Raw genomic sequence first — 24,073 nt, 5'->3', positions numbered from 1 at the left:
TGATTAATGTTGTCGAATGATTAAAATGTTGGATTAATCACAGGGTAGCTGTGATTAATCTAACATTTTAATCATTCGACAACATTAATCACATATTAATGTTGTCGAATGATTAAAATGTTAGACAACATTAATATGTGATTAAATATCATTAATGTTTAATCTGTATTCACCGCATTTCACTTTGCAAAAGCAAACAGACTCAAGAAAGAAGAAAATATAAATATGCATTTAATGTGTTTATTAAACACCAATTAACAGCTCATGTTAACTAAAAAACGTCACTTTTTCGTAACAAACATCTATCCACGTTAATCTTCCTGTTTCTCCTTATTCATCCAGCTACTAAGAAAAACTAACCTGAATGTTTGAATAAAGTAAATTAACTAAAAATTGTACTTAGAAATCTGCAGACGCAAGGAAAATGACTGTATACCAGGGTAGGTATGGTCAGTTCTAGGCGGTATTCTATAGAAACACTGCAATACATAGAGTTGAAATAAACTGGAACAGTGTTACTTTATATGTGTTTTACAAATCTGCAACACTTGCCTTGATTCCTAATCATTTTTCACTGTGCCTACCATATCAACTCAAAATCTCCTTCAGCTTAGGTCCCGAACAACTTGGACTCGCTCATGATGTGAAGGTGAAAGGAAGAGAGACGAGCCAGGACCACATCGAATGTCTCAGAAGAAACAAAGAAACATAATCTGGGAAAACAAAGCAGATAAATCATCAGCTGTAACATCCTGACTAAAGTGTTCAGGGCTGGTTTTACTTCATTCAGTACATCTGCTCCCGATCAAAAGGAACAATCTAGTTGTTATTTTAACCCCACCCGACGTAGCCTAATCTTGTTCTTCATACTGTGCTTTCTGTCAACTGTAGTCTGCTCTCGTTTTTGGAGTCTGTACTCTCTCTCCTGTAGTCTGTACTCTCTCTCCTGTAGTCTACTCTCTCTCCTATAGTCTGTACTCTCTCTCCTGTAGTCTGTACTCTCTCTCCTGTAGTCTACTCTCTCTCCTATAGTCTGTACTCTCTCTCCTGTAGTCTACTCTCTCTCCTATAGCCTGTACTCTCTCTCCTATAGTCTGTACTCTCTCCTGTAGTCTGTACTCTCTCTCCTGTAGTCTACTCTCTCTCCTATAGTCTGTACTCTCTCTCCTGTAGTCTGTACTCTCTCTCCTGTAGTCTACTCTCTCTCCTGTAGTCTGTACTCTCTCTCCTGTAGTCTACTCTCTCTCCTGTAGTCTACTCTCTCTCCTGTAGTCTGTACTCTCTCTCCTGTAGTCTACTCTCTCTCCTGTAGTCTACTCTCTCTCCTGTAGTCTGTACTCTCTCCTGTAGTCTGTACTCTCTCTCCTGTAGTCTGTACTCTCTCTCCTGAAGTCTGTACTCTCTCTCCTGTAGTCTGTACTCTCTCTCCTGTAGTCTACTCTCTCTCCTGTAGTCTACTCTCTCTCCTGTAGTCTGTACTCTCTCCTGTAGTCTGTACTCTCTCTCCTGTAGTCTACTCTCTCTCCTGTAGTCTGTACTCTCTCCTGTAGTCTGTACTCTCTCTCCTGAAGTCTGTACTCTCTCTCCTATAGTCTGTACTCTCTCCTGAAGTCTGTACTCTCTCTCCTATAGTCTGTACTCTCTCTCCTGTAGTCTGTACTCTCTCTCCTGTAGTCTGTACTCTCTCTCCTGAAGTCTGTGCTTACTCTCTTCCACTCTGTCTTACAGTCTGCTCTCTCCTAAAAACCGTGTTCTGTCTCAAGTACCCTGTTCACCCTCCCATTTTGTCTCTAGTCTCTGTTCCTTGGAGTTCCAGTTCATCAGTTCAATGGGTGATTGTTTCCTGTTCATAGTTCTTTCCTTTTCCTCCATGTTCTCAACAATGTCTGTCACTCCTGATGAGATGATTGTCACTATATAGAAGAAATGAGACTGAGCCATGTTGTACCTCAGATGGTGGTTACCAGCTGCTCCGCTGTCCTGACCTGCACCTACACACACACCCTCTTCTTCCAGAAACCTTTGGCAGTACAGAACATCTGCTCCAATTTCCAGGATCTGAAAAGACACAATTAATCCCCAATACTTTTGGTTATTTTCTCTAAAGCGCCACCCATTGGTTGATTACATCTTAATAAAAGATGGACCATCGCCCACACATCAAATCAATTCGCACCTCCAGATTATTAGAAAGTTACACGCTACAGTATATCTGAATGACATTACATACTCATATGTGTTGTAATTAATAAAAATCCAGCTTTTTGGAATAAATAAGCATAAGCTTAATTTATTTCATACCAACGCTGAGGCTTATCCATTACTTCTAAATTTTGGTATTTACTTTTACAAAAGGTATGTAATTAGGCTTCTCAACCCTGGTCCAGCATCTTCTTAGACCTCTGCTACGACTCACTAAAAGAGTGAACATATTCATGGACACGGGCGACAGGATCCTGGTTAAACTTTCAATTTATTCTTAAGTTTTTCTTTGTTTTTTTTTCATCTTCTTTTGTTATTGTTGTGTTGAAGAATGAGCGTGGAAACCCTGTGTCCACCTGTGCCATTAAACACTGGACAAATAAGTATGAAGGGAAAAGGTGGGCTTTATAGGTTGGCCCCAAAAAAAAAAAAAAAAAAAGGCGCATTACTAGTCCAACCCGGTACAGGACCGTAGGAACAAGCACCGACACCGGGCAAAGGCAAAAAGCCAAACTTCGTTGTTGTCTGAATACGCCGCTTTGCGCTCATGGGTTGTTTTGTCAACTGGGTTTGATGAAACGTCGGCGCTCCTGCTTCCAGTACGCAGAGTAAAGGATTGGATGGGTTACATCCCAAAAGCTGAATTCACAAAGCGTGTTCTCTTCTTTCTTTGGAGTTGTAAAATCTACAACATTATCACTGACACAACTACAACCGGTCAGTGTCGGTACCTTCGACTGTGCAGCAGTCACTAATGGAACTGGGGAGACAGACTCACAAACACGTTTCACATGAGGTTTGTGTTCGTGTGCTTCACCTGCGCCTGCTTTGTAAATCCAGACGGTAAATCCAGACGAGGATAAAGGTAGATTCCTCCCGCCGCCGGCTGACAGCTCATCCCAGGCAGATCATTCAGGAGCTCGTGGCCCTGCTGAGCATTGCGACACAGGGTGGCCCGAATGGAGACGGTCTCCTTCGTCAAACACATGAACAGAGAGTTGATTTTAGGTGGAAGTGGCGTCGTGGACCCCCAGGCCGCTGCACCACTCACCTGTATGTGTGTGTCATAGGAGGCGTCTCCGGCGGTCGGTGGGTTGAGCATGAGATCCAGAGCGAGCTGTCCTGTGACCGGAGTGGTGAGGTCACCGCACAGCATGTTATCAAGGTAATACTTCAGCTTGGGGTCCATATTGAAGGCCTCTATGTATCCGGCCCGCAGGCCACACCTGAGCCACAGAGACACACGGTGTTTGGTAAATGTCCTTCGTATGTTTTGAAGCTTCAGCAGTTCAAAAAGCTCTTTATAATGTTAGACACATTGGAATTAAGTTTGATTCTTACACTGGGCAGTTTAGAATGTGTTTAAAAGCTTTAAGCCACTTTCAGGGGGTCACTTTGCCCTTTTTAACTACTTTTGTTTTTACCTCTATATTTCAACATTAATGATTGTTTTATGTGATTCTACAATTATTTACTCATTTTGACATACTGCATGAACACACTGGACCTAAAACTGCAACAAAAAAATAAAAAATACACAATTCGAGTGGGAAAAAGTTACTTTTTTTATATTGAGAGCCATAAACATGTAATCAAACGTTTTCGCAATTTAAAAAGCATATCCAGTTAGTATATGTACAAACCAAGGCATAGATTTCTCCCAAAAACACATTTATATGCATCTATTTCTATTAAAATATAAGAAATCCATGGCGTTTTTGTTCAAAATCAAGCTGGCACAACCATTAAACTGTAACAATTTGCAAGCAGCCAATGCAATATATATCGCAAATGGCACAGAATCAGCTGTTTTACCATCAATTCCTCCACTAATTGTGCTCTAGACGTGCACAAAACAACCAATATCTTTTTTTTTTTTTATTATCATAACTGTGGTTTTATTTGGCCTATCGCCACCATTTAAAAAATGATTTTAATTCACATTTTTCAGCCATGTTGAAAGGGAGTCTGAGTATAGCTGCTGCTTCCTGCTCCGTTCTACAAAATTACCCAAGTAGTTTTGCATTGATTGACTCCTGGGGGTTACTGAGTAGTGGACAGACATGCAGGACTCACTCTGCAGTGTAGGCTCCGGCTAGAGAGTGGAAGGAAAAAAGCTCCACCGTGTCCAAGAACTCTCTGTTCATCTCGAGCAGGGTTTTTTTATAAGAGATGAACTTGTTGCCGTGTCCATACACACAGTCCTGGTACACCTGGAGAACACAGGTAAATAGATTACCAAACAGAAAACTTCCCAGAAGCTGAGTCAGGCCACGTATAAAGGACTTTTCAAGTGAAAATGTATAGTTTTTTGAGATTTCATTTCAGAAAAGTTTCTCGTTTACACAGCAACCAATGATGTAGTTTTCATGTTGGGCCACTAGTGAACGCTGTTGTTTGTTTTTTGAATGAAACCACACACATACGAGTAGAGAAAAATACCTTATAAACATTAACAATGAAAGTACACAGACATTCTAGTGGACAGAACACCAAGATGGATTGTTATTACCGTGACCGTCAAAATAAGTCCCAGGACAAAGGTGCCCTGGGGCAAACATTGTGTCATTTCCGTCCATCTCCGAGGCGACGGAGTCGATAAAGTTCCACCTTGGGAGCCATTTTCAGTGGCTCCAAGTGCTGCGACCCAAAAACACTATGAAAGTTTTGCATGTTCACTTGAAATCGTTGCTGTGTAAACGGGCCTTTAGCGTCCAATCTGAGGTAAGAACTTACTTCATCAACTAGCAGTAAGAGTCTCTCAGATGCTGCGAACTGAATCACCTCCTCTATGGACTGTCTGTCCTGCACATGACCTACGAGAGCAGCGGAAACTGTGACAAACAGCAGAAAAACAGGTGGATTTCTTCTTTCTTTTTTTTCTTTTTTTTTAACCTGTGGGGTTTCCTGGGTTGCTGATGTAAATGGCTCTGGGCTCGCAGTGCCCCCTGGCGGCCTTCAGGGCTCGGTGCAGCTCGTCCAGGTCCACAGCCCAGCCTCGCTCCTCAGACAGGTGGAAGGGCACCAAGGTCACCTGGGCCTCGTCCAGCAGAACGGGCAGAGTGTGCGGGCAGGGCAGTGGGGTTAACACCCCGGTCGGGGGGCGACCGTCCCCATCGTTGCTCAACAGCTTTAGGATAATCTGACTCATGAAATAACGTAAATGATAGAAACATCTCCTCTGACAAAAACACATCCACGGGCAAATGATGAGGGATGGACAAACATCAACAACAAAATGAGGGTTGTTTTTCTTTTTTTAAACCTCCCAAAAAAAAATTCTTCAGTGGCCTTAATACTCTTCCATAGGGGGGCAGTGTTGAGACTGGGAGCAAAAAATAAAAACATCGACAGTTTTCAAAGAGGGGTGGTGTGACAGCTCAACATGTTTTACAGATCACATGGTTTTTTTCTGGCTTTAAAAAGCATCACAGTTACCACTGACTTCCAGCTTCTCTCTAAAAAATGTACTCGACTCTTCTTCTTGGTATTTGGTCAGCCTGTTGATTTAAAATAGCGCCCTCCGTTGGATTGATTTTTTTTAATCTTTTTTTAAAAAGCTCTTTGCAAAGCGAGAGCAGTGTTCCCGACTTGACAACGTTTTTCACAAAATCTCACACCCTTACAAATTTTTCTAGCTGGGACTATTTTTGTCAAAAGTAACTAGCGACAAATCGAGCAACTTTTTGAGTAGTTCTAACATATTTTGGGGTGTTTTTTTTGTTTTTTAAATCCTTTTTTGTCACATTGTTGCTCCTCTCTAATAGTCCGTCACAATTATCTGTTTTTTGCCAAATATGCTGATTGGGTGACAACGTGATGTAGATAAAGTGACGTTTAGGCATGGAAGGGTTACTTTGATAGTGTAATCCATTACAATTACATGTTACCTGTTGAAAAATCTAATTAGAAACTTACTCTAACTACCACAAAATTAAAGTAATGTACTGGATTACTTCAATACCAAACATATGTATAAAGATAAGGGAGTAAAGAAGTTTTTTTCTGAGTATTTATTTCAAGAAACATTTTACTTGAGCAGTTACTGAAAACGAAGAATTCTTAAATCAGACAAATGGATTTCACTCTTATAGCATTTTTTAACTGCTTGAGTAGCCCCAAAGGGCTGTACATTATTGGTCACATTCACCCGATGGTGTCTGCCGCCATGCGAGGCGCCTAATCAATTCATTGGGAGCAAACTGGAGTTCCGTGGAGTTCTTGCTCTACCAACCGAGCCACAACCGCCCCATTGTAAGAGCCTGAAATGAAACTAATTATATATTAGCAACTACAGCCTATTTGACTTCTCTTTCTTGTTTTTGTTTTTTTTTTCCTCTGTGGATCGTGACTTGGCAAGTGTTTCTTTGTTCCTGCTTCAACAGGGAATCGAACCGGGTTCCCCGCCATAAAGGTTAAGACGCCACCTCCGAGGCTCCGTGATCATTAATCATTGAGTTTTTGCAGGATGATCCGGATTTACTCTGGTGACTGTGTTTTCATGTTCTTACCATCAGAGCCCTCTCAGAGCCAGCGGGGATGAAGACGTCGCTGGGGTTCGAGGGAACTCCGTCTCGTCTAGTGATAAATTCAGAGATGCTTTGTTTGCAGTAGAGCATCCCGGAGGAGGCCGTGTACGAACCTATAGATTAATTATGGAATTTTCATAAGAAATCAGGCATAATCTATAGAGCGAGGATTTTCCTGAAGCTCGCCCACAACATCCCCTCAACTCATGGTGCAACACAAAATGAACCAAATAAACCAACAAAGGCATGACAATGATTAAGAAACGATAACGAACAGGGAGACAGTGACTGGAACCCGGACCTAAAACATGTAACCATGGCAACGGCCAGACTTTGCATGTCTGCTACAGGAGATTTTCGTTTCCTCACCGAGACTTCCTCCATCGCAGGCGTCCAGCATCCTCAGAGCTCTTTGACGGACGTCCTCAGGAAGGTTTGAGTCTCCCAGCAGCTGGGGGTACAGACAGACCGCCAGCACCTGAGGAAAGAGGCCACACCCACACCCAGGCCACACCCACACCACGGTTCAAGTCAAAACACATCGTTTTTGGGTTTTCGTTTCAGAACATTTTCGCACTTGAATGACATTTTTAAAACGATGCGTGTTTACACGGAAACAGCAGAAACGCTGAAAACAATACAGTTTTCATGTTCTGCCACTAGTGGGTGCTGTTGTTGGTTTTTGTGATGAAGTCACACATACATGCTGAAAACAATACGATGTAAACATGAACAGTGGGAGAACACTGACATACTACTGGACAGACGACCAAGTTGGGTAATTATCACTGCGACTGTCAAAATAAAACTACCAAGTCCAGGAGAATATGGACGGGGGGGGGGGTCAAGACACTGTGGAGGAAACTTTGCTGTTATTGTCCGTCTACTGAGCACGTGCACAAGAGCTGTTTACTACGTCCGTGGTGCGAAGGACCAGTAGCTGCATTTGTGCCGTTTACACAGAAACGGAGTCGGAGCGTTTTTAGAAAGTTGCCCTGTTACACGACGGTGGAGTCGAAGCATCTTTGGAAATTTTCACTTTGGGCGTCGTTTTTCAAAAAGCCGCGTTTTCAGTAGCTCTGAGCACCATTTTTTTTATTTTGGGAGGGGTGTGTGTGTGTAAACAGAGACCCAAAACGCACCAAAATGTTTTGCGTTCCCACTTGAAAATGTTGCGTAAATGTACCCTAAAACCAGAGGCCTGGTCATTTTAACTGAACTTTCATGAAAAGACAAAACGTGCGCATGAATGAAGAGATTAACTTTAAAAACCCTCAAAAGAAAAGATGGAAAAACTTAACATGAGCACCACATGGTGGAGTAATAATAGTTTTATAAACTTTATTTAGTTGAAATTAAACAACAGAATAAAGTGTAACAATTATATAAAATCCAAACTAAAAACTCACCTGCCGAACAAATGAAAGAGGTTTGATTCCGGCTCGGTGAGGATCACCTGCGCTGACATCGATCACCTCCTGGAAAGGTTTCTCTGCCCCCTGAAGGGAGGATTTTCAAGTTGTAGTTGGACATTAAAGTACATTGAAATAAGCGATACCGCAAATAGTATATCTTATTATGTCACTGGACAAAATTATCACTGGGAAGGAGATTCATCCTGAGATCATTGTTGTGAGGAGCAGTATTATTTATTTTTCAGTACTTGCAGGATCACAGCCTAAATTCACCTGTTAAGCTTAAAGTTCATTTTAAGTTTATCCTGAAATTTCACCTGAAAAAATCCCTGAGCTTTTTGCGAGTAGTGTGTATCGCTATTGCTGAAGTTCTCTTGTTTACGGCAAAAGATTTCTGTCTGTGTTTTCGCTCCTTGAAGGAAAAATGTGGTTCAAACATGCAGAACAGTTCATATCCAGATACATTAACTGACCCAATCTACTGTTTCTGATTAAAAGTATTACCGCTGCACTTTAAGGCTGCTCAAGCCTCAAAGGAATATAAAGTGTAAATGTGCTTTGCTTTGAACATAATTTATATAGAAAAGCTTTTTTCTTGCACTCACCATTTTGATGTCCTGTGTGACGTGTGCAGCCAGACTCTGCAGCTTCGTCTGTGCCGAGACTCTGATTCCTTTCACTTTGCAACTCACATGCTGCAGGGACGTCATCCTGGCGTTTTATCCTTTCTTTGTTTTAATTCAAGAACAAATTGAATAAAATGAAGGGAGCTTGATCGTCCCAGCGGGAGCAGGTCAGGCGTCGCCTCAGAGTGTCAGTGAGACAGTGGTGAGGTTAAAGATTTGTCATACATGTATCACTGATAGAGCCGTTCATGGGTCACCCGTTAACTTTCCTCCTGTGCAAAGCTCATGATTCGGTAGAAAAAAACCAATTTTTTTTTTGCTGTAAACACAAATTAAAATTAAATAAAATTGGGGAAAAATTTGATAAAAATGAAACAAAAAAAAATATTTATTGGAAATTTTTAAATTTTAATCAAAATCATCTAAAAACAATCAAACTTTGTCACAAAGAAGCAACAACAACTAAAGAAAACTTAATGTAACCGTCCCGCTGCATCCAGAGCGTCAATCACAGGATCAACTTCAAAATCTGACTTCTGGTCTGTAAAGATTTAAATGGTATGAGGCCAATATGTAATAAAATATAATCTAATAAAACCTGAAATGTGATAAATGGTCAATAATGTAATAAAATGCTGAGCTCAAAACTTATAAAAAACAAAAACAAAAAGGGCAGGAAAAATATTTTCCCCCTAATATTATAATAATTTTATTACATTTGAATAATGTTGAAAGAATGACTTCTAAAAGTCGGGACTATTTGTTTATATGTACATTTCTGTATACTATTTATGGCATTTATGTATTATTGCTGCTGCCCAAGTCATTTATAATCTTCTGTTCTCTATAATCTGTAATCTACTTCTCCGATCATCGCTCCAAAAATGATGTATAACATTAAACACTTTAAGATCACATTTAAATTCTTGTTAAATATTTTTATATTGATCAGTTATTACATTTTAGGTTTTATTGCATTATATGTTAGAACAATTTGGGTCGTGGTTACATTTGGGGTGCTAACGGCCCTGAATACAGAACAGATTTACTAGTAGAATATGAAATATCCAGACTCCTGAGGTCCTCAGGAAGAGGTTCACTACGTGTTCCCAGAGTCAGAAGAAACAAGGGGAAGCAGCTTTTAGTTCCTACACTCCTCACCTGTGGAGCAAACTTCCTGCTGACAAACTCACTTCTTTTAAATCAGGACTTATTGTTTTCTTAGGAAACTTTGGACAGTGTCTGTCAATAACGATGAATAATTATTAAATATAGTTGTTCATTTTAATTTAATACTTGAATAGAGGGGGGAAAATGTGCTGGTTATTGAGATAAGTTTAATAAATAAAACTCTTGAAGATAGCTCACGATGGACACTCAGGAGTACATGAAATATCTTTTATAAGTGGAAACTGGAAGAAAAATCCATAAAGCAGAGTAATAATACTGGACGGTACGCATCGGTCCAGAGTAAAACAGCACGGGTCAAATGGCCTCGTACACAATGGCGACTGGCCGACGAGACCACCTTTGCATAGAACGAGAGAGAGAGAGAGAGAGAGAGAGAGAGAGAGAGAGAGAGAGACATGATTAATTCAGACCAACTTTCATCTAATTAGAGAGGAAGAGGATCCACACCTGTTGGATAAATAAAAGAAGTTATATACAAGGAGGGGACGGAGTAGCTATGGGGGGGTGGGGGAGGGGGTGTTTTGAAGTCATGCAGAGGGTCTGGGAGAACGGTGGACCCACATCTGTTGATTCAGTTCAGGTGTGGAAGCTGATCTCCATAAGAACAGTGCTTTTCTAGCTTTTCTGCGATAGCCCTTTGTTTGTGTTTAAACACACCTGACCCCCTCCCCCCACCCCCCCCCCCCCCCCCCCCCCAAACCCAGGTGACATCCAAGCTGCGCTCCCGCCTTCTTCTGCTGTCTCATTACATTCTGAGCCCTTTGAAGAAGTAAAAGACCTTGGTTGTCTCAGGGGGGATTAATTTGGCCAGTTTGTGAAGGACTGAAGAGGAGCCTCCCCCCCCCCCCCCCCCCCCGCCAAGGTTCAAACTTGAGTCATTGAATCATTCCATGAGTGACGGTCTGAGCTCCTCCTCCAGTTCGTCAACAGTCTTTGATTTAAAGGGCGAAACTTTTCCAGTCGTCGAGGAACGGGTCCATTTCTGTAAATCTCAGCGACGCTTCACAAAGCAGGACAACAAAGGCACATACCGGAGGTTTCCTCTTTGCTCCGTGTGTCAGCGCCACGCCCCTTCTTTCCATCCAGACATCACAAAAGTTTACACTTCGGTTTTAACCTGAGTTTGTTTTTACGTCTCCCTTTTTGACCTGTTTTTCACACTGAAGCCTGAAACACAATACGAGACAATTGCTGGAGCTTCTGAGGTCACTATGCAGGATTTTGCCTCATTCTTTGAGGGTTTGTTTCACGGGAATCGTATTTTCTGGATTTTAATGAAAAAAAAAAATCATGAAGAGGAAATAGGCCTATACAGGTCACAGAGGTGTATAAGACATCTATTTAAACATTCATATATTTCATAAGAATATATAAAAATAACTTTTTTCAAATAATCTGTCACGACTTTGTTGTTAAAGAACAAAAGCCAAATTTAATGTAAATTATATAATTTTTTGTTTAAAATCTGCGCTGTGGCTTTTTCTTTTTGGCTTGGTTTTTCTTGCTCTAAGGTGGCAGTAATAGAGGTTTTTCAGAGGAACTGTAGCAGCTTTCTGTTGTCATGCAGTGACATCTAGTGGTGCCACATGGTATGTACTGATATATATTGATACTTAATATAAATCACTTCTTAATATAAGTTGTACAAGCAGCCAAATAACAAACAAACAAAAAAAAGTGTGACTTGGGCCCCGTTTACATAGATGAAAACGCATCGCTTTTGTGTTTTCGTTTCAGAAAAGTTTCGCTTTTACACGGCAATGGCTGTAGTTTACATGTTGGGCCACTAGTGGGTGCTGTTTTCATGGAAAAAAAAACGCTTATGCATGCATGTAGAGAACAAAAAGTCAATTGATTAATGTTTCATGCTATAACAGAGATATTCATTTATTAAGTTAGGCTTGAGCCATGTCAGCATTAAAAAAACAACTAACGTGACCTTTGACCTCTTGTGCCAGCAGTTTCCATAGAAAGATCAGAAGACGTCCGTCTCGTCTCTGTGTGTGTTTCAGCCTCCAGTGTGTGATTGTTTTCATTATAGCTTAAGTTTGGTTTGTTTTTCAAGTCCATGAGATGTTTCAGTGTCTTTTATTGTGAAAGGACGCGTTTTATTTTCCAGTTACGAAAGGATTGCATGTCGCTGCTTGTCGGAGAGCCCGTCTCTTCTGACGGGCGGCTCCAGCATGTCAGGCACCGTCTGTGTTTGAACACCACACGGTGGCCGGAAGGACTAACTGCGCTTCGCTGCCACCTGCTGCCTCAGCTTCTCCCTCCTCTTCTTCTCCATCAGCCTGGAACACACACACAAAAACACAATGTAGTTTTCATGTCGGGCCACTAGTGGGTGCTGTTTGTTATTGTACTGAAACCACACACACACACGCAGCATAGAACAATAGGTTATAAACATTAACAATGGGAGAACGTGGACATTCTAGTGGACAGACGACCAAGTTGGATTGTTTTTACGGTGACTGTCGGAGCGTTTTCAAAAAGTTCCGCCTTGGAAAACGGCTCGTTTTCTAAAAAATTGCATTTTAAGACCCCTTTTACGCAACATCGATTTTGAGTGAAAACTCTAAATTTGAAGTTTGAAAACGGCTCCCAAAGTGGAATTTTGCTCGGACTGTCTCCATGGAAACGGGGAGGAAATGCAACCTTGTGAAAATGTTCAGCTCATTCTGTCTTATTCAATATAAGCTTGATTTATCTAAGCTTACCTTGTTTTATGTTTGATTATCATATTTTATTTGAGCTGAGCTTATCATGACTAAGTTCCCTTTAGATTATCATATATCAATTTAGCGTTTGTTTTCTTTTCTAACTTCTTCATCTTCCCTTTTCTCAGCTTATCATGGTTTATCTTAGATTACATATGCTTATCTCATTTCACTGAGTCTTATCTGAGCTTATCTTTTCTCATCTTAATTGACCTTCTTTTGTTTCAACTGCAAATCCAGCAAAGCTGAATTTAGAGGATAGAATCATCTGTACAGTCTGATTTAGTTCACGTTAGTGGGAACGGATTCCAGTTCAGAAGCTGAATCCGATCAACGAGTTTTTCACGGCTGAACTATGAAGCCGGTCGGCGGATGTGACGGCGTGTCTGCGAGCGGCTCACCGGCGGTTCCGAGCCTCCACCAGCTCGCTCAGCTGGTCCTGCGCCGCTCGCAGCTCTTCCAGGCTCTGCTGGTAGCTCAGGTCCGCCGAGCCCGACCGCTCCAGGAGGGACACCTGGGTGGACAGCTCGCTGGTTCGATCCCGCAGCCGCTGGATGGACGTGTACAAGTTCTCGTCGTCTTCCTCCTGCGCGGCGTGTGGGTGACGGTGGCAGGGTGAGGAAGAACATGTGTGTGAGATTCGCCGTTTTATCGACTGTCAAAACAATCCAGTGACATCTTGGTGAGAACGTGTCGTTATCTGATATTTACCAGCAGATCTACATGAAAAGACAGATTTTACTATAGTTTGTAGTTTGTTTTTGCACCTGCAGTAGAATTATATTGTTTTAATCCATCAAATAAACCTGCATGTGAGTCTCTACTCAGTAAACCTGACAATCATTGATGTGTGATTTCATAAAAGCAGTAAATACTTTTACTGAATTTTAGCTCAGGCTAACTTATTATATGTTATCCTAGTTTATCTGGGCTTGGTTAATTAAGTTACCTTATCATATTTTAGCCTATTTTAAATGAGCTCAACTTATTTTAGTTCATTATATCTTATCCTTAATTAGCTCTACACATTCTAGTTAATTATATCTTAGATTGAACTAGTTAAACTTATTTTAGTTTATTATATCTTAGATTAAAATAGCTCAACTTATTTTGGCTTATCTAGAATTATCTCAAGTTATTTTACTTTATTACATCTCTGCTTAAGTTAGCTCTACTTATTTTAGTTTATTATATCTTAGATTAAATTAGTTCAACTTATTTTAGTTTTGGTTAACTCAAGTTATTTTTAGTTAATTATATCTCAGATTAAATTAGTTCAACTTATTTTAGTTTATTATATCTTATCTTTAATTAGCGCTACACTTTTTAGTTTATTATATCTTAGCTGAAGTTAGTTAAACTTATTTTAGTTTATCTTGAGTTATCTCAAGTTATTTCAGTTTATTATATCTCAGATTAAAATAGCTTTCGTTCGCTCATTTTATCTCAATATGTCAGTTCAAGTGAAGTTTATCTTTACTCATTTATTACAAGCTTATTTAAACCTTTCTTCGTTTGGGTAATCTAGTTGTCTTCTGGCCTGAGTTCTTCTCAGGGCTCGTTTACACAACAGCAAATCTTTAGTTCGTCTGAAGAATGTATTTGTCTTAAAAAGATTAAATATAATATGTAGCTCTGATGAAAACAATAAATGAAAACAATCACCAAGAGAAGCCGCAACGAGAAGCTAAAGGGACCCTGCACTGAGTAAAAACTGGTAAAAACCTAATAACTGTGGCTACGATAAGGAGAACCGTCGTCCACCTTTGCATTGACGATCTCTATGTGGACCAGAAGTGCTGCCAGCTCCAGCTCCTCGCTGTAGCTGTTCTTCAGAGGGACACTCCGGTAGCCTGTTCACACACACACACACACACACACGACCAAAACACGTCACAAACATCATGAGGTGATCGAGGCTCTGTTTACACCACAACGTTTTCAAGAGAACAAACGTGTTTGCGCTCAGAACTTTTGGAAAATGGCTCCAGTGATGAAAAACACTGTTACTGTGCATGAACATCACAGACGTAGTGAATAGTTCTTCTGCACATGCTCAGTAGATGGACAATAAGGACAAGGTTTCCTCCAGAGTGCCATGACTCCCAGTCCTTATTCTCCTGGGACTTTTATTTTGACAGTCACTGTAATAACAATCCAACTTGGCTGTCTGTCCGCTAGAATGTTCTCCCATTGTTAATGTTTATAGGGTATTTGTGTTTGTGGTTTTATTACAAAAACAAACCACAGGCCCCACTACTGGCCCAACATGAAAACTACTACTACTATTTTCAGAATTTGTACTGTTTCTATTGTTCTCAAATCATTGTTGTATAAACACGAAGGATTTACGAAACGATTCGTTTTCGCTTGAAGCGCTGGCGTGTAAACGGAGCCGGAGGGTCACCGTCGGTGATCTGAATGAGGAGGGAGGAGTTTCCAGTCGGACTTCACCTGTTCGCAGCAGACGGACTGGGTAGGTGGCCTGCGCCAGGAAGTTGGGGTCGCTGAACATGTCCTCCTCGTAGACGATGAAGCGCAGGAAGGAGAAGGTGGGGTTGTGGATGTCAAACACAAACTGCCTCTGCACCCACACGGGGTTCAGACCGTTATCGGCTGGGGGGGGGGGGGGGGGGGGGGGGCAGATCGAGAAGAGTTAACATGACGTTTGACGCCGGCGTCGCTCGCGCGCAGCAGTCCACTCACCCACGACGTCCGTCTTGCACTTGCAGCTGTCGTAGTCGGCGCCGCCGATTTCCACCTCCACGAAGGGGCAGACGATGCTGCGGCCATTTTTAGGCAGGTGGCGAGCTCCCAGTACCTGGAGGAGGGCGGAGGGGGAGGGGCAACGAAGACCGAGGGGTCAGTACAGAGGTCTGGCTGTTCTTTTATGGATCCTTTTATCAATCATCAACACCTAAGATTAACTAGAGCTACACTTGGTAGAGCGCAGACCTTCGCCAGCGTCAGATTTGTTTGTTTAACAAACAGTTAGCATCGCTAAAATGATAGCAGTTAGCTCATATCAATGCTAACTAGCCTGTCAGGTAGCTAAATCACGTTTTTTTGGGATTTATTCAGAAACATTTAGCCGTTAACGTCCCGAAATCAAATTTATTTGTGAAAAGTTGGTAAAACACATACATAAAAACCAATAAATAAATATATATATAAATACACGCAGACGTAAACACCACCTTCTCACCCAACTTCCGTTGGCGAAGGTAACTAGATCCCACTCAGGACATATTTCTAACACACACACACACACACACACACACACACACACACACACACACACACACACACACACACACACACACACACACACACACACACACACACACACACACACACACACACACACACTCAACGGTCTGATGAATGAATCTGACCTGCAGCTGGATGGTGATCGGCTCCACGTGCAGCGTGTCTTTATCAAACGGGTCGAAGGCGTCGTCTCTCATGATGTTGGGCTGAGGAACGAAGCCGCTGCCGCCGCCGAGCAGGAACAAGGCCTGGTTCAGCTGCATGGGTTTGTCTGCAAGTGCATTCACAGTAATGGAACAGGCTTTGTTTCAATCGAGGCGAGAAAAACTTTTCTAATCTGCCGCTGAGGCGATGCAGAACAAACCTACAGAAACTGGAAGCGCTGTGATGTTCATAACTCGGCCAAAGCCAGCACAACTCAGTAGAATTAGACAAGGTTACTTTCGGACTGACTGCAGGTCACCAAGCATGCAACATCACTGACACCAGTGATTCCACGTCGCCCACCACGCCCTCTTCACATTCATTGGGAAACACAGTTTCTTTGTTCTATCTTAAATATTGCTACTTTATTTTGAATTTTAAAAGTAATTGATGAAATTTGAATAGTATTTATTAATATTATAATTCATATTACGTACATTCATGTGTATATATGTATATGTGTATACTTATGTATATATACATATATATATACGTGGGTGTGTGTGTGTGTGTTTTCTGAAGACTTCCAAAATAAAATTAAAAAATTCTAATTCAAACAAGCATCAACATTCAATAGTGTCTTTTTCCCAAACCAGTGGGCTGGATTTAGCTCCCTGCATTTCATTGCGGTCTGGGGAGTTCCCGTCCTCACGCTGACCTGGGGTCTGGAAGTTGAGCGCCACCAGCTGGGAGCCGCAGAGCCACATGGGCAGCGGGTCGTAGTTGGAGGAGTCCAGCCTCTGTCCTCGGGGATAAACTCTGGAGAGCTGGCGGCGGTTGTACTGCAGGAAGCGCTTCCCCCGGCCGCGGGTCGCGAACTTCTCCGCCTTCGTCTCCGGGAAGGACGACATGTCGCGGTAGCACGCTCGCTCCGTCCCGATCTCTGCAGGAGGCGGCGGATCGCCGAGGAGGTGAGACGACCGGGGGGAGAGATTCTGACACATGGAGGAGAAAAGAGCGAAGCCGGATGCTTACTGTCCTCGTTGAAGGGGACGGGCCGGCAGTAAACCACCAGCTCCGACAGCTCCACCGCGATCTTCTTCCTCCTCTCCATCTGCTTCTCCTCCTGCATCTGTTACCATGGAGACAAGACAACGCAGACAGCACGTGTAAAGTCAACGATCTAAACTAATCAGATTTTATTAATCCATTTGGGTAAATCAATAATGCCACTTTTGTCAATAACATGCCAACCCATTTTTTGTTTTTGTTGCCATCTTCAGATTTATTTATTTATTTTCAAAGGTCATGCTCAACGAGCCTCCAAATGGATGTCATTGACATGAAATAAAACTATTTAAAAATGTTAGAGAAGGAGGAGTGTGTGTGTGTGTGTGTGTGTGTGTGTGTGTGTGTGTGTGTGTGTGTGTGTGTGTGTGTGTGTGTGTGTGTGTGTGTGTGTGTGTGTGTGTGTGTGTGTGTGTGTGTGTGTGTGTGTGTGTGTGTGTGTGTGTGTGTGTGTACCCGGGCGTCTGCGTTCTGCGCCGCCTCTCTGATCCTGCCGGCCCAGACATTCAGGTCCTCCAGACTGTCGGCCGCCACGTCCAGCGTCTGCACCGGGTGGGAGGACAGCTGCTGCGAGTGGACGGTGAAGACGAACGGCCGCGAGTTCTTCCCGTCTTTATGCACCACTGGACGGAGGAGAGGAGGACGACGCTTATTTCACAGAACAGCAACTGTTCATCAACAGAGATCACACAGCTGAGGACAAAAATATTTGTTTTGTTGTTGCTTTTAAACATCGTTTTTTTTTGTAAACATATAAGTTTCCTTTAAAAAAAAATTTGAATTATTTCTATTTGCACAAGATATAATAACACTGGCCTCAATAAAAAATATTGATCCGTAGCCACTCCTTTAATGCCTCATCTGTGAATTCATGACTGCAGTACAATGGTAACTATTGGTTTCCATCAGCTTGTTGATTTTGACACACACACACACACACACACACACACACACACACACACACACACACCACACACACACACACACACACACACACAGCTGTAGAGTGGTGACTATAACACTAAACTCCTGTTTACTTGAGAAGGAAAGCCTCATAGGTCTTGAACTACCTTAAGTTCCATTGTTAAGCAGATGACACATAAATCTCTTCATCTATGAGACCAGCTGATACTGAGCAACTTGTTAAACTAGAAGCTTGTCCTGAAGATATAAAGGCTCGGATGAGATGTAATTTTAGTTATTATATCTGGCCTAAAACATCTGAGAGAGAAATCACCTAGTAACTCTGGATGATATTACTTTGTTCTCCGGTACCACAGTGAGGAACCTGGGAGTTACTTTTGACCAGGACTTATCCTTCAACTCCCGCATTAAACAAGTCTCTGTCTGAAAGTCTCCGCTTGTGAGTCTGGCTCTGCAGAAAGCCTGTTTTCTTGCGACAACATTCAGTTTAGAGATCGTCTTCCTCCCACGAGCTAATCAGTCCTCTGTGCTGCAGCTCAGCTAATCTGTCACAGTGACGCTGATCACGATGCAGGAACCACTGAAGGATCTGAAGACCCCTTTTACACAACGGTTCAACTGAAAACGCAACATTTTTGTATTTGTTTCTCGTTTTGGCAACATTTTTAAAGCAGTGTCCATTTCTACGGAAACGAGTGGCCACTAGTGGGTGCTGTTGGTTGTTTTTGTAATGAAACAAGTAAGTGGATGCAGAAATACGCTATTAATATTAACAATGGTGAATATGGACATTTGTATAGACGACGTTATTATGGGTGAACTAAAAAAGCACCAAGTCCCAGAAGAACGTCGACAGGGAGTCATGAGAAAACATTGTTCTTCTTATTGTCCATCTACTGAGCATGTGCAGAACTATTATGGTGCACAAGCAGAGCAGCAACATTTCACAAGGTTGCATTTTTTCCCCCCCATTTCAATGGAGTCGGAGCGTTTTTAAAAAGTTCCACCAAGGGAGTCGTTTTTAAAAAGTTGCATTTTTCAGTAGTTCCGAGAACCACTGTTGCGTCAGTGGACTCCAGACATTCAGCAAAAGTTTTTCATTGCCACTTAAACTGGTTAAAGATAAAGATGATGTAAGAAGTTTGATTCAATTTCACTTTTTTTGTCATTTAAAATAGACTGATTTGTCAATGACGGTTGAAACAGTGATTTGATTACCGTTTCATCGTGAAAATGAAACTCAAACAGTGGATATATTGTTGGCTGGTTACCAATAACTTTTTTTTTTTTTAATTAATCCTTTATTTGTGTCAGAGCCCAAGATAAAACTCACCAACATGGCAGGAGGGCACGTCGATGAAGCCCTTGAGGAAAGTACCCAGAGGACTGTTCTCCGTGGACTGAGAAAACACAAAAACACTGTTTCTTTATGTTGGGCGAGAACAAAACAAACTCTCTACAATGACAGCAGCAGCTCACCGCCTCGTCCAGCTCTCTGGTGGGAGAGCTGGGCACCTCCTCCACGTAGTTGGCAGGAAACCACAGCTGCTTCTTTCCGCCGTAGTCGCCTCGCCACCTGAACGCATCGCACGGGATCGGGTTAAAGGATTTGGTGCCGAGTGCAGAAGCTCACGCTGAGCGTCACTCACCAGCCGCCATCCTGCTTGTCCACGTTGACGATGAGCGCCTGTTTGGGGAAACACAGCTCGTCCTCCCTCTGAGCTCGGTAGTCGTACAGAGCCTTGACCGTACACTGAAACACAGCGACGAGGAAACAATCTCAATTTATTTCAAAATCCAGTCATGGAGGAAGACCTCGTTTGTCCACTCAAAATAGGTAAATATTTCACAGGCCGAAAAGTACAATTCGAATCGCATCTTTCGACATTACACTGAAGGCAACCGCCACAAACAAAATGTAAATTCTGTAAATTAGAAAAGCTTCACAAGGAAAAGTGCTGGGAGTTCTTCTTTCAATGAAGCAGTGACATGTTCTGTCCAGGAGGGGGCTCTGGTTGTCCAAGAAGTATGAGACTGGACTACTGAAGAACGGGGTGATGTTTATTTGCACTTGTCTATTATGTGCAGCAGTAAGGTGAGTGAGTAAAGGACGAGTACAAACACGAGTACTAACCTTTTGCTATTTGCCGATACTGATACAAGTATTTAATAAATGCCATGAACCTAGTTCATACTCAGTACGCAAACGACATGGGACTGGTTAGGCTTCATGTGATGGTCACAGCTGTACAGGTGACCTCAATGTCTGTGTACATTATTGAAGTACATATGTGTGGGAAAACCTTGGTAATTTCCCAGGAAGTCCAGATTCCTCCCATATGGAATCTTAATTGGCGACCCCACCAAAAAAAAGCCAGGCCAAACTTTACAAGATGCTCTCAGTGGAATTCAACTAAATCATACTGAATCGGCTGATGGACTTCTGAACAAAGTGATCATCCCCTCGTCTTGTTTCTACTCCCCTGGCGGTTCGGAGCTTCACTCACCCGAGCTGTGGGCATTTTGTTGGCTTCCACGTAGAAATGAGGAGTGCGAACCTCGTACAACGCTCCATAGTCGAGCTCCTGAGGAAAAAATAAATATATATAATACAAATAAATTTAAAAAAAATAAAGTTTACTTTGGTTTAATTATTCATTCAAAAAGCTGAACTTATAAAGGCAAAGGCAAATTTATGTATAGAGCGCCAAACACTTCTTTTATATTTCAAGAAATATAAAAGAAATAGATCGAAGCTGAATTGTAGGATTTTTTTTATGTTTTAAAAATAGCTGAGTCAGCATTTAATTCCTTCATGTCACAAAACTACTAAGTTTAAGCACTTACATAAGAAGTGTATCATTTATTAAAAAATAAATAAAATAAAATAAATAAATATATAGTACTTAAAATGTGAAAAAAAATGCATGAGTGTCACGCTAAAGAGAACCGGAATCGGTCCAAAATTTGAGTTGAATAAATTTTTTGAATTTAAAAAACTAGTGAATGAAAGTTTGAAACTGTTCCAGCTGAAGCGTCACCGAACCATCAAACACCCCGAGACGGAGTGTAAACCCAAAGAGTTTGTCCTCCGAGAAAAGCGACTGGTTGTTGCAGAACATAACAAAGAAACTGTAATTTGACTTATCGTGTGTGTTTGTTGTGATTGTTCTGGGTGCGGCGGGCGTGGGGACGCCTGAGTTATCAGTGGCCTAACATGTGAAGTGAAGTTAACATCTCGTTGTGGACTGAGCTTCGCCCGACTGACCGTGGTGCCCATCCGGTCCAGCGTGTCCTCGTTGATGGGGTAGCGCAGCCTCATCTTTCGATACAGCGGATGCTTCTCGTAGTGGCTCACCAGATCCACCAGACTCTCGAACTCGGCCGAGCTGCCCAACATGAAGAGACGGCCCTCCTGCTGGATCCGGCAGTGTTTGATCTTCCCCTCCGCCCTGCGGCCAGGCACAGCTTTGTTAACGGGAATTAAAGTCAGTGGTTGGCGGCGGCGGCGGCGGCGGTGGCGACGTCCCACCTGAAGGAGATGGCGTAGGAGTTGTGCTCGCTGCGCTTCCGCAGCAGGAAGGCGCCGTCTCTGGGCACGCGCATCAGCATGTGTTCGGCCTGAACCCGGGACAGACTGGAGTGGTACCACCTGCACGGCAGAGGAGACGTTATCCCGCTGAAGTTTCACAAACAATCCCAAAAGAGTAAATCCGCCCCCGAGTGACACGACTGGTTTTCTCTGTGAACATTAACAAGGATTTCAGCCTGGGTCAGTTTTCACCAGTTAAAGAGGCCTTCCTTATTTACACTATATAATATGTACATACAAACAGGCTGCATTAGCATTAGCGCCTCTTATGCAGTGCTCACGTGCATTAATGCATTTTCAAAAAGTTCCACTCTGGGAGCCATTTGCGAAAAGCTGCGTTTTTAGGCCACGTTTACATGTACCTGGGTATTTAAAAAACGGTGACATTTCTCTGCGTTTGGCCTGCGTATTTACACATAAACGCAGTTACGAGTTTCCACAAACAATGATTTCTGTAAACTCTGCGGCCACAGCGGGGATTTTTGAAAAACTCTTGTGTCGCCGTTTGAATCTAAAAAGGGAGTAGGCAGAGATTTACATCACAATTCGTTAAGTCGTCTTTTTTTTCCAGGATTCTGATTGGCTATCATGGCTTCATGCTTCTCGCTACACTGCCCCCTACAGGATTGGCTGCTTATAGCAGCTCTGAACCAGGTGGATATGCGGGTCAATGAAGACAGAATTTTTTTCTGTAAACGTAGAGGGGGAAATATCCGTTTTTCTAAAAACCCGAGTAGGTGTAAGCGTTGCCTCAGTGTCTCCGAGCACTGCTGTCGTGTCAATGGACACAAATTAAATGAAGGTTTTGTGTTTTCACTTGAAAAATGTGTCACGTAACAGGGCCTTTCTAGGATCCTCTACAGAGTCTAGATAATGACTTTTTAATCTGGTATAAATAGTGAAACTGTTTTCAAAAAATATTTTTCAGTAAAATGTGTCTTCGCTGATTCTACTGGCATGGAGACGGAGTTCCAGTTGTTTTCAAATCGTTGCGTTTTCTCCAAAAGTTCCAGATTGGGATCAGTTTTCAAAAAGTTGCATTTTCAGTGACTCTGAGCACCGTTGTCCTGTAAATGAGCCCTAAAAATGCAACGCAGGTTTTCAGTTGAAAACGTGTCAACAGTGTCAACAGGTCCTTCCTGCCCTGCACCTGTCGTACTTGTTTCCTGTACTGCAGCCTATTGACATTACAGTCATTTCTAAAATGTGCGTCAGTTTTAAAATCCACTCTTTGTTTGCCCCTCAAATCCCTCCATTTGTGTGGAAATACTTTTCACTGAAAGCTGTTTACATGCAATCAAGTGTATTTACAGGGTAGCGCCAGCTCTTTCCCGCTCACATGAGCACAAACGTGTCGTCCATCGGCCGGAGTTACTCACTCCCTGCTCTCGTGTGCGTTGGGCTGCGGCACCGGGCTGCCCAGCCTCATCTCGAACTCGTTGCAGCGCAGCGGCGTGTCCCTGTAGTGGCAGATGAGGCGGTAGAGGCTGTCGAACACCAGGTTGTCCGTCAGGTAGAAGCGGGTGGCGCCGGACTCCTGACGCGAGTGGATCCTGCAGTGCTGCACGCGGCCTGAGCGCCTGCGGCGAGAACGGCGGCGAGTCAGAGGTTTTCCCCTTTCAATGTTTCAATGAGAGGAGTTTTGGCCGGGCCGTGGTCAGATCAGCTGTGTTTAGGTCGACATATTTCAATCCAAACAAAAAAAGCACCCGGCGTGTTTATCCCTTCCCGTTTCATGTGGTTTATAAAACGTGCGGCCCAGGAGGCTAATTTCAGCGTTTGCTTTCAGTCGGACTTCAAACACTCCGTGTTTACGCGTCGTTTCCCTCCACAGTGAAACTGAAGAGGGAAAGTCAGCCTTAAACACTGTGGTCTGTGAAATAAACTACAATTATACTTCAGCAAATTCTGTATCTAACACATTTGGACTAAAGGGAATTTGTCCAACTCTTGTTTGGTTTACATAAAATCTGTGTGAAAATGATGTTTAACAACATTTCCACGTGAAACTAAATCAAATATCGCACACATTTTTAGACACACGTGATAAAAAGGTCTAGATAATTATTTTAATGTTAATCTTAAATATACTGTAAATTAGTGATTGATTAGTGATTGATTAAAAGTTACTTTTTTTGAATTAGTGGAAATACTTTATTAGTTACTGTGGCTTTTTTAGCTCGGTTCATATAACGGGGGTCGTACCCTCACCCACAACGGGGGACAGAGGCAAAGACAGCGACCCGCTGCAATAAAGGCCCCTGCATAGTCCCATAAGAACCCATAAAATAGTTCATACTCTGAGAAGAAGCTGCCGAACTTGCAGGCCACGCCCCCTCACGACAGGCCACGCCCCTCACGGCAGCCACACACATCTGTGGTGGAGCGTTTT

The 24,073-nt window shown here is 42.5% G+C and overlaps 2 protein-coding genes across 2 annotated transcripts in view; both read right to left on the bottom strand.

Annotated features, from left to right (window-relative positions):
* Positions 1–227: 227 nt before the first annotated feature.
* On the bottom strand, positions 228–8,959 carry LOC308115475 (alanine aminotransferase 2-like). The gene is made up of 11 exons (XM_080473020.1): positions 8,752–8,959; positions 8,141–8,230; positions 7,101–7,209; positions 6,714–6,844; positions 5,098–5,344; positions 4,939–5,018; positions 4,279–4,415; positions 3,254–3,428; positions 3,020–3,175; positions 1,949–2,058; positions 228–713 (listed from the first exon to the last, which is right to left on the bottom strand). The coding sequence occupies exons 1-11, from the start codon at positions 8,854–8,856 to the stop codon at positions 611–613; spliced, it is 1,443 nt and encodes a 480-aa protein (XP_080329146.1). The 5' UTR covers positions 8,857–8,959; the 3' UTR covers positions 228–610.
* Positions 8,960–11,423: 2,464 nt separating this feature from the next.
* The window catches only part of LOC308115576 (1-phosphatidylinositol 4,5-bisphosphate phosphodiesterase gamma-1-like), a 32,469-nt gene continuing 19,819 nt past the window's right edge, over positions 11,424–24,073 (bottom strand). The window contains exons 17-32 of the mRNA XM_080473144.1: positions 23,061–23,261; positions 21,622–21,741; positions 21,358–21,541; positions 20,597–20,674; positions 19,739–19,842; positions 19,569–19,665; positions 19,423–19,489; positions 17,622–17,788; positions 17,133–17,229; positions 16,816–17,040; positions 16,079–16,224; positions 15,390–15,504; positions 15,138–15,299; positions 14,448–14,536; positions 13,085–13,269; positions 11,424–12,254 (exon numbers count right to left, since the gene is read on the bottom strand). Of these exons, the coding sequence (XP_080329270.1) occupies positions 12,194–12,254; positions 13,085–13,269; positions 14,448–14,536; positions 15,138–15,299; positions 15,390–15,504; positions 16,079–16,224; positions 16,816–17,040; positions 17,133–17,229; positions 17,622–17,788; positions 19,423–19,489; positions 19,569–19,665; positions 19,739–19,842; positions 20,597–20,674; positions 21,358–21,541; positions 21,622–21,741; positions 23,061–23,261 (2,098 nt within the window). The 3' untranslated portion in view covers positions 11,424–12,193. The remainder of the gene's footprint in view (positions 12,255–13,084; positions 13,270–14,447; positions 14,537–15,137; positions 15,300–15,389; positions 15,505–16,078; positions 16,225–16,815; positions 17,041–17,132; positions 17,230–17,621; positions 17,789–19,422; positions 19,490–19,568; positions 19,666–19,738; positions 19,843–20,596; positions 20,675–21,357; positions 21,542–21,621; positions 21,742–23,060; positions 23,262–24,073) is intronic.

The sequence above is a fragment of the Lipophrys pholis genome, assembly GCF_963383615.2.
Source record: "Lipophrys pholis genome assembly, chromosome: 10".
Classification (NCBI taxonomy): domain Eukaryota; kingdom Metazoa; phylum Chordata; class Actinopteri; order Blenniiformes; family Blenniidae; genus Lipophrys; species Lipophrys pholis.
This window is presented reverse-complemented; position numbering and strand designations above follow the sequence as displayed.

Coding starts and splice junctions, on each gene's coding strand:
- LOC308115475 (XM_080473020.1), bottom strand. CDS start 8,856: ATGACGTCCCTGCAGCATGTGAGTTGCAAAGTGAAAGGAATCAGAGTC. Junction 2,059..3,019: donor GATTTACAAAGCAGGCGCAG/GTGAAGCACACG, acceptor GTGTCTTTTCAG/ATCCTGGAAATTGGAGCAGA. Junction 714..1,948: donor GCTGGTAACCACCATCTGAG/GTACAACATGGC, acceptor TTGTTTTCCCAG/ATTATGTTTCTTTGTTTCTT.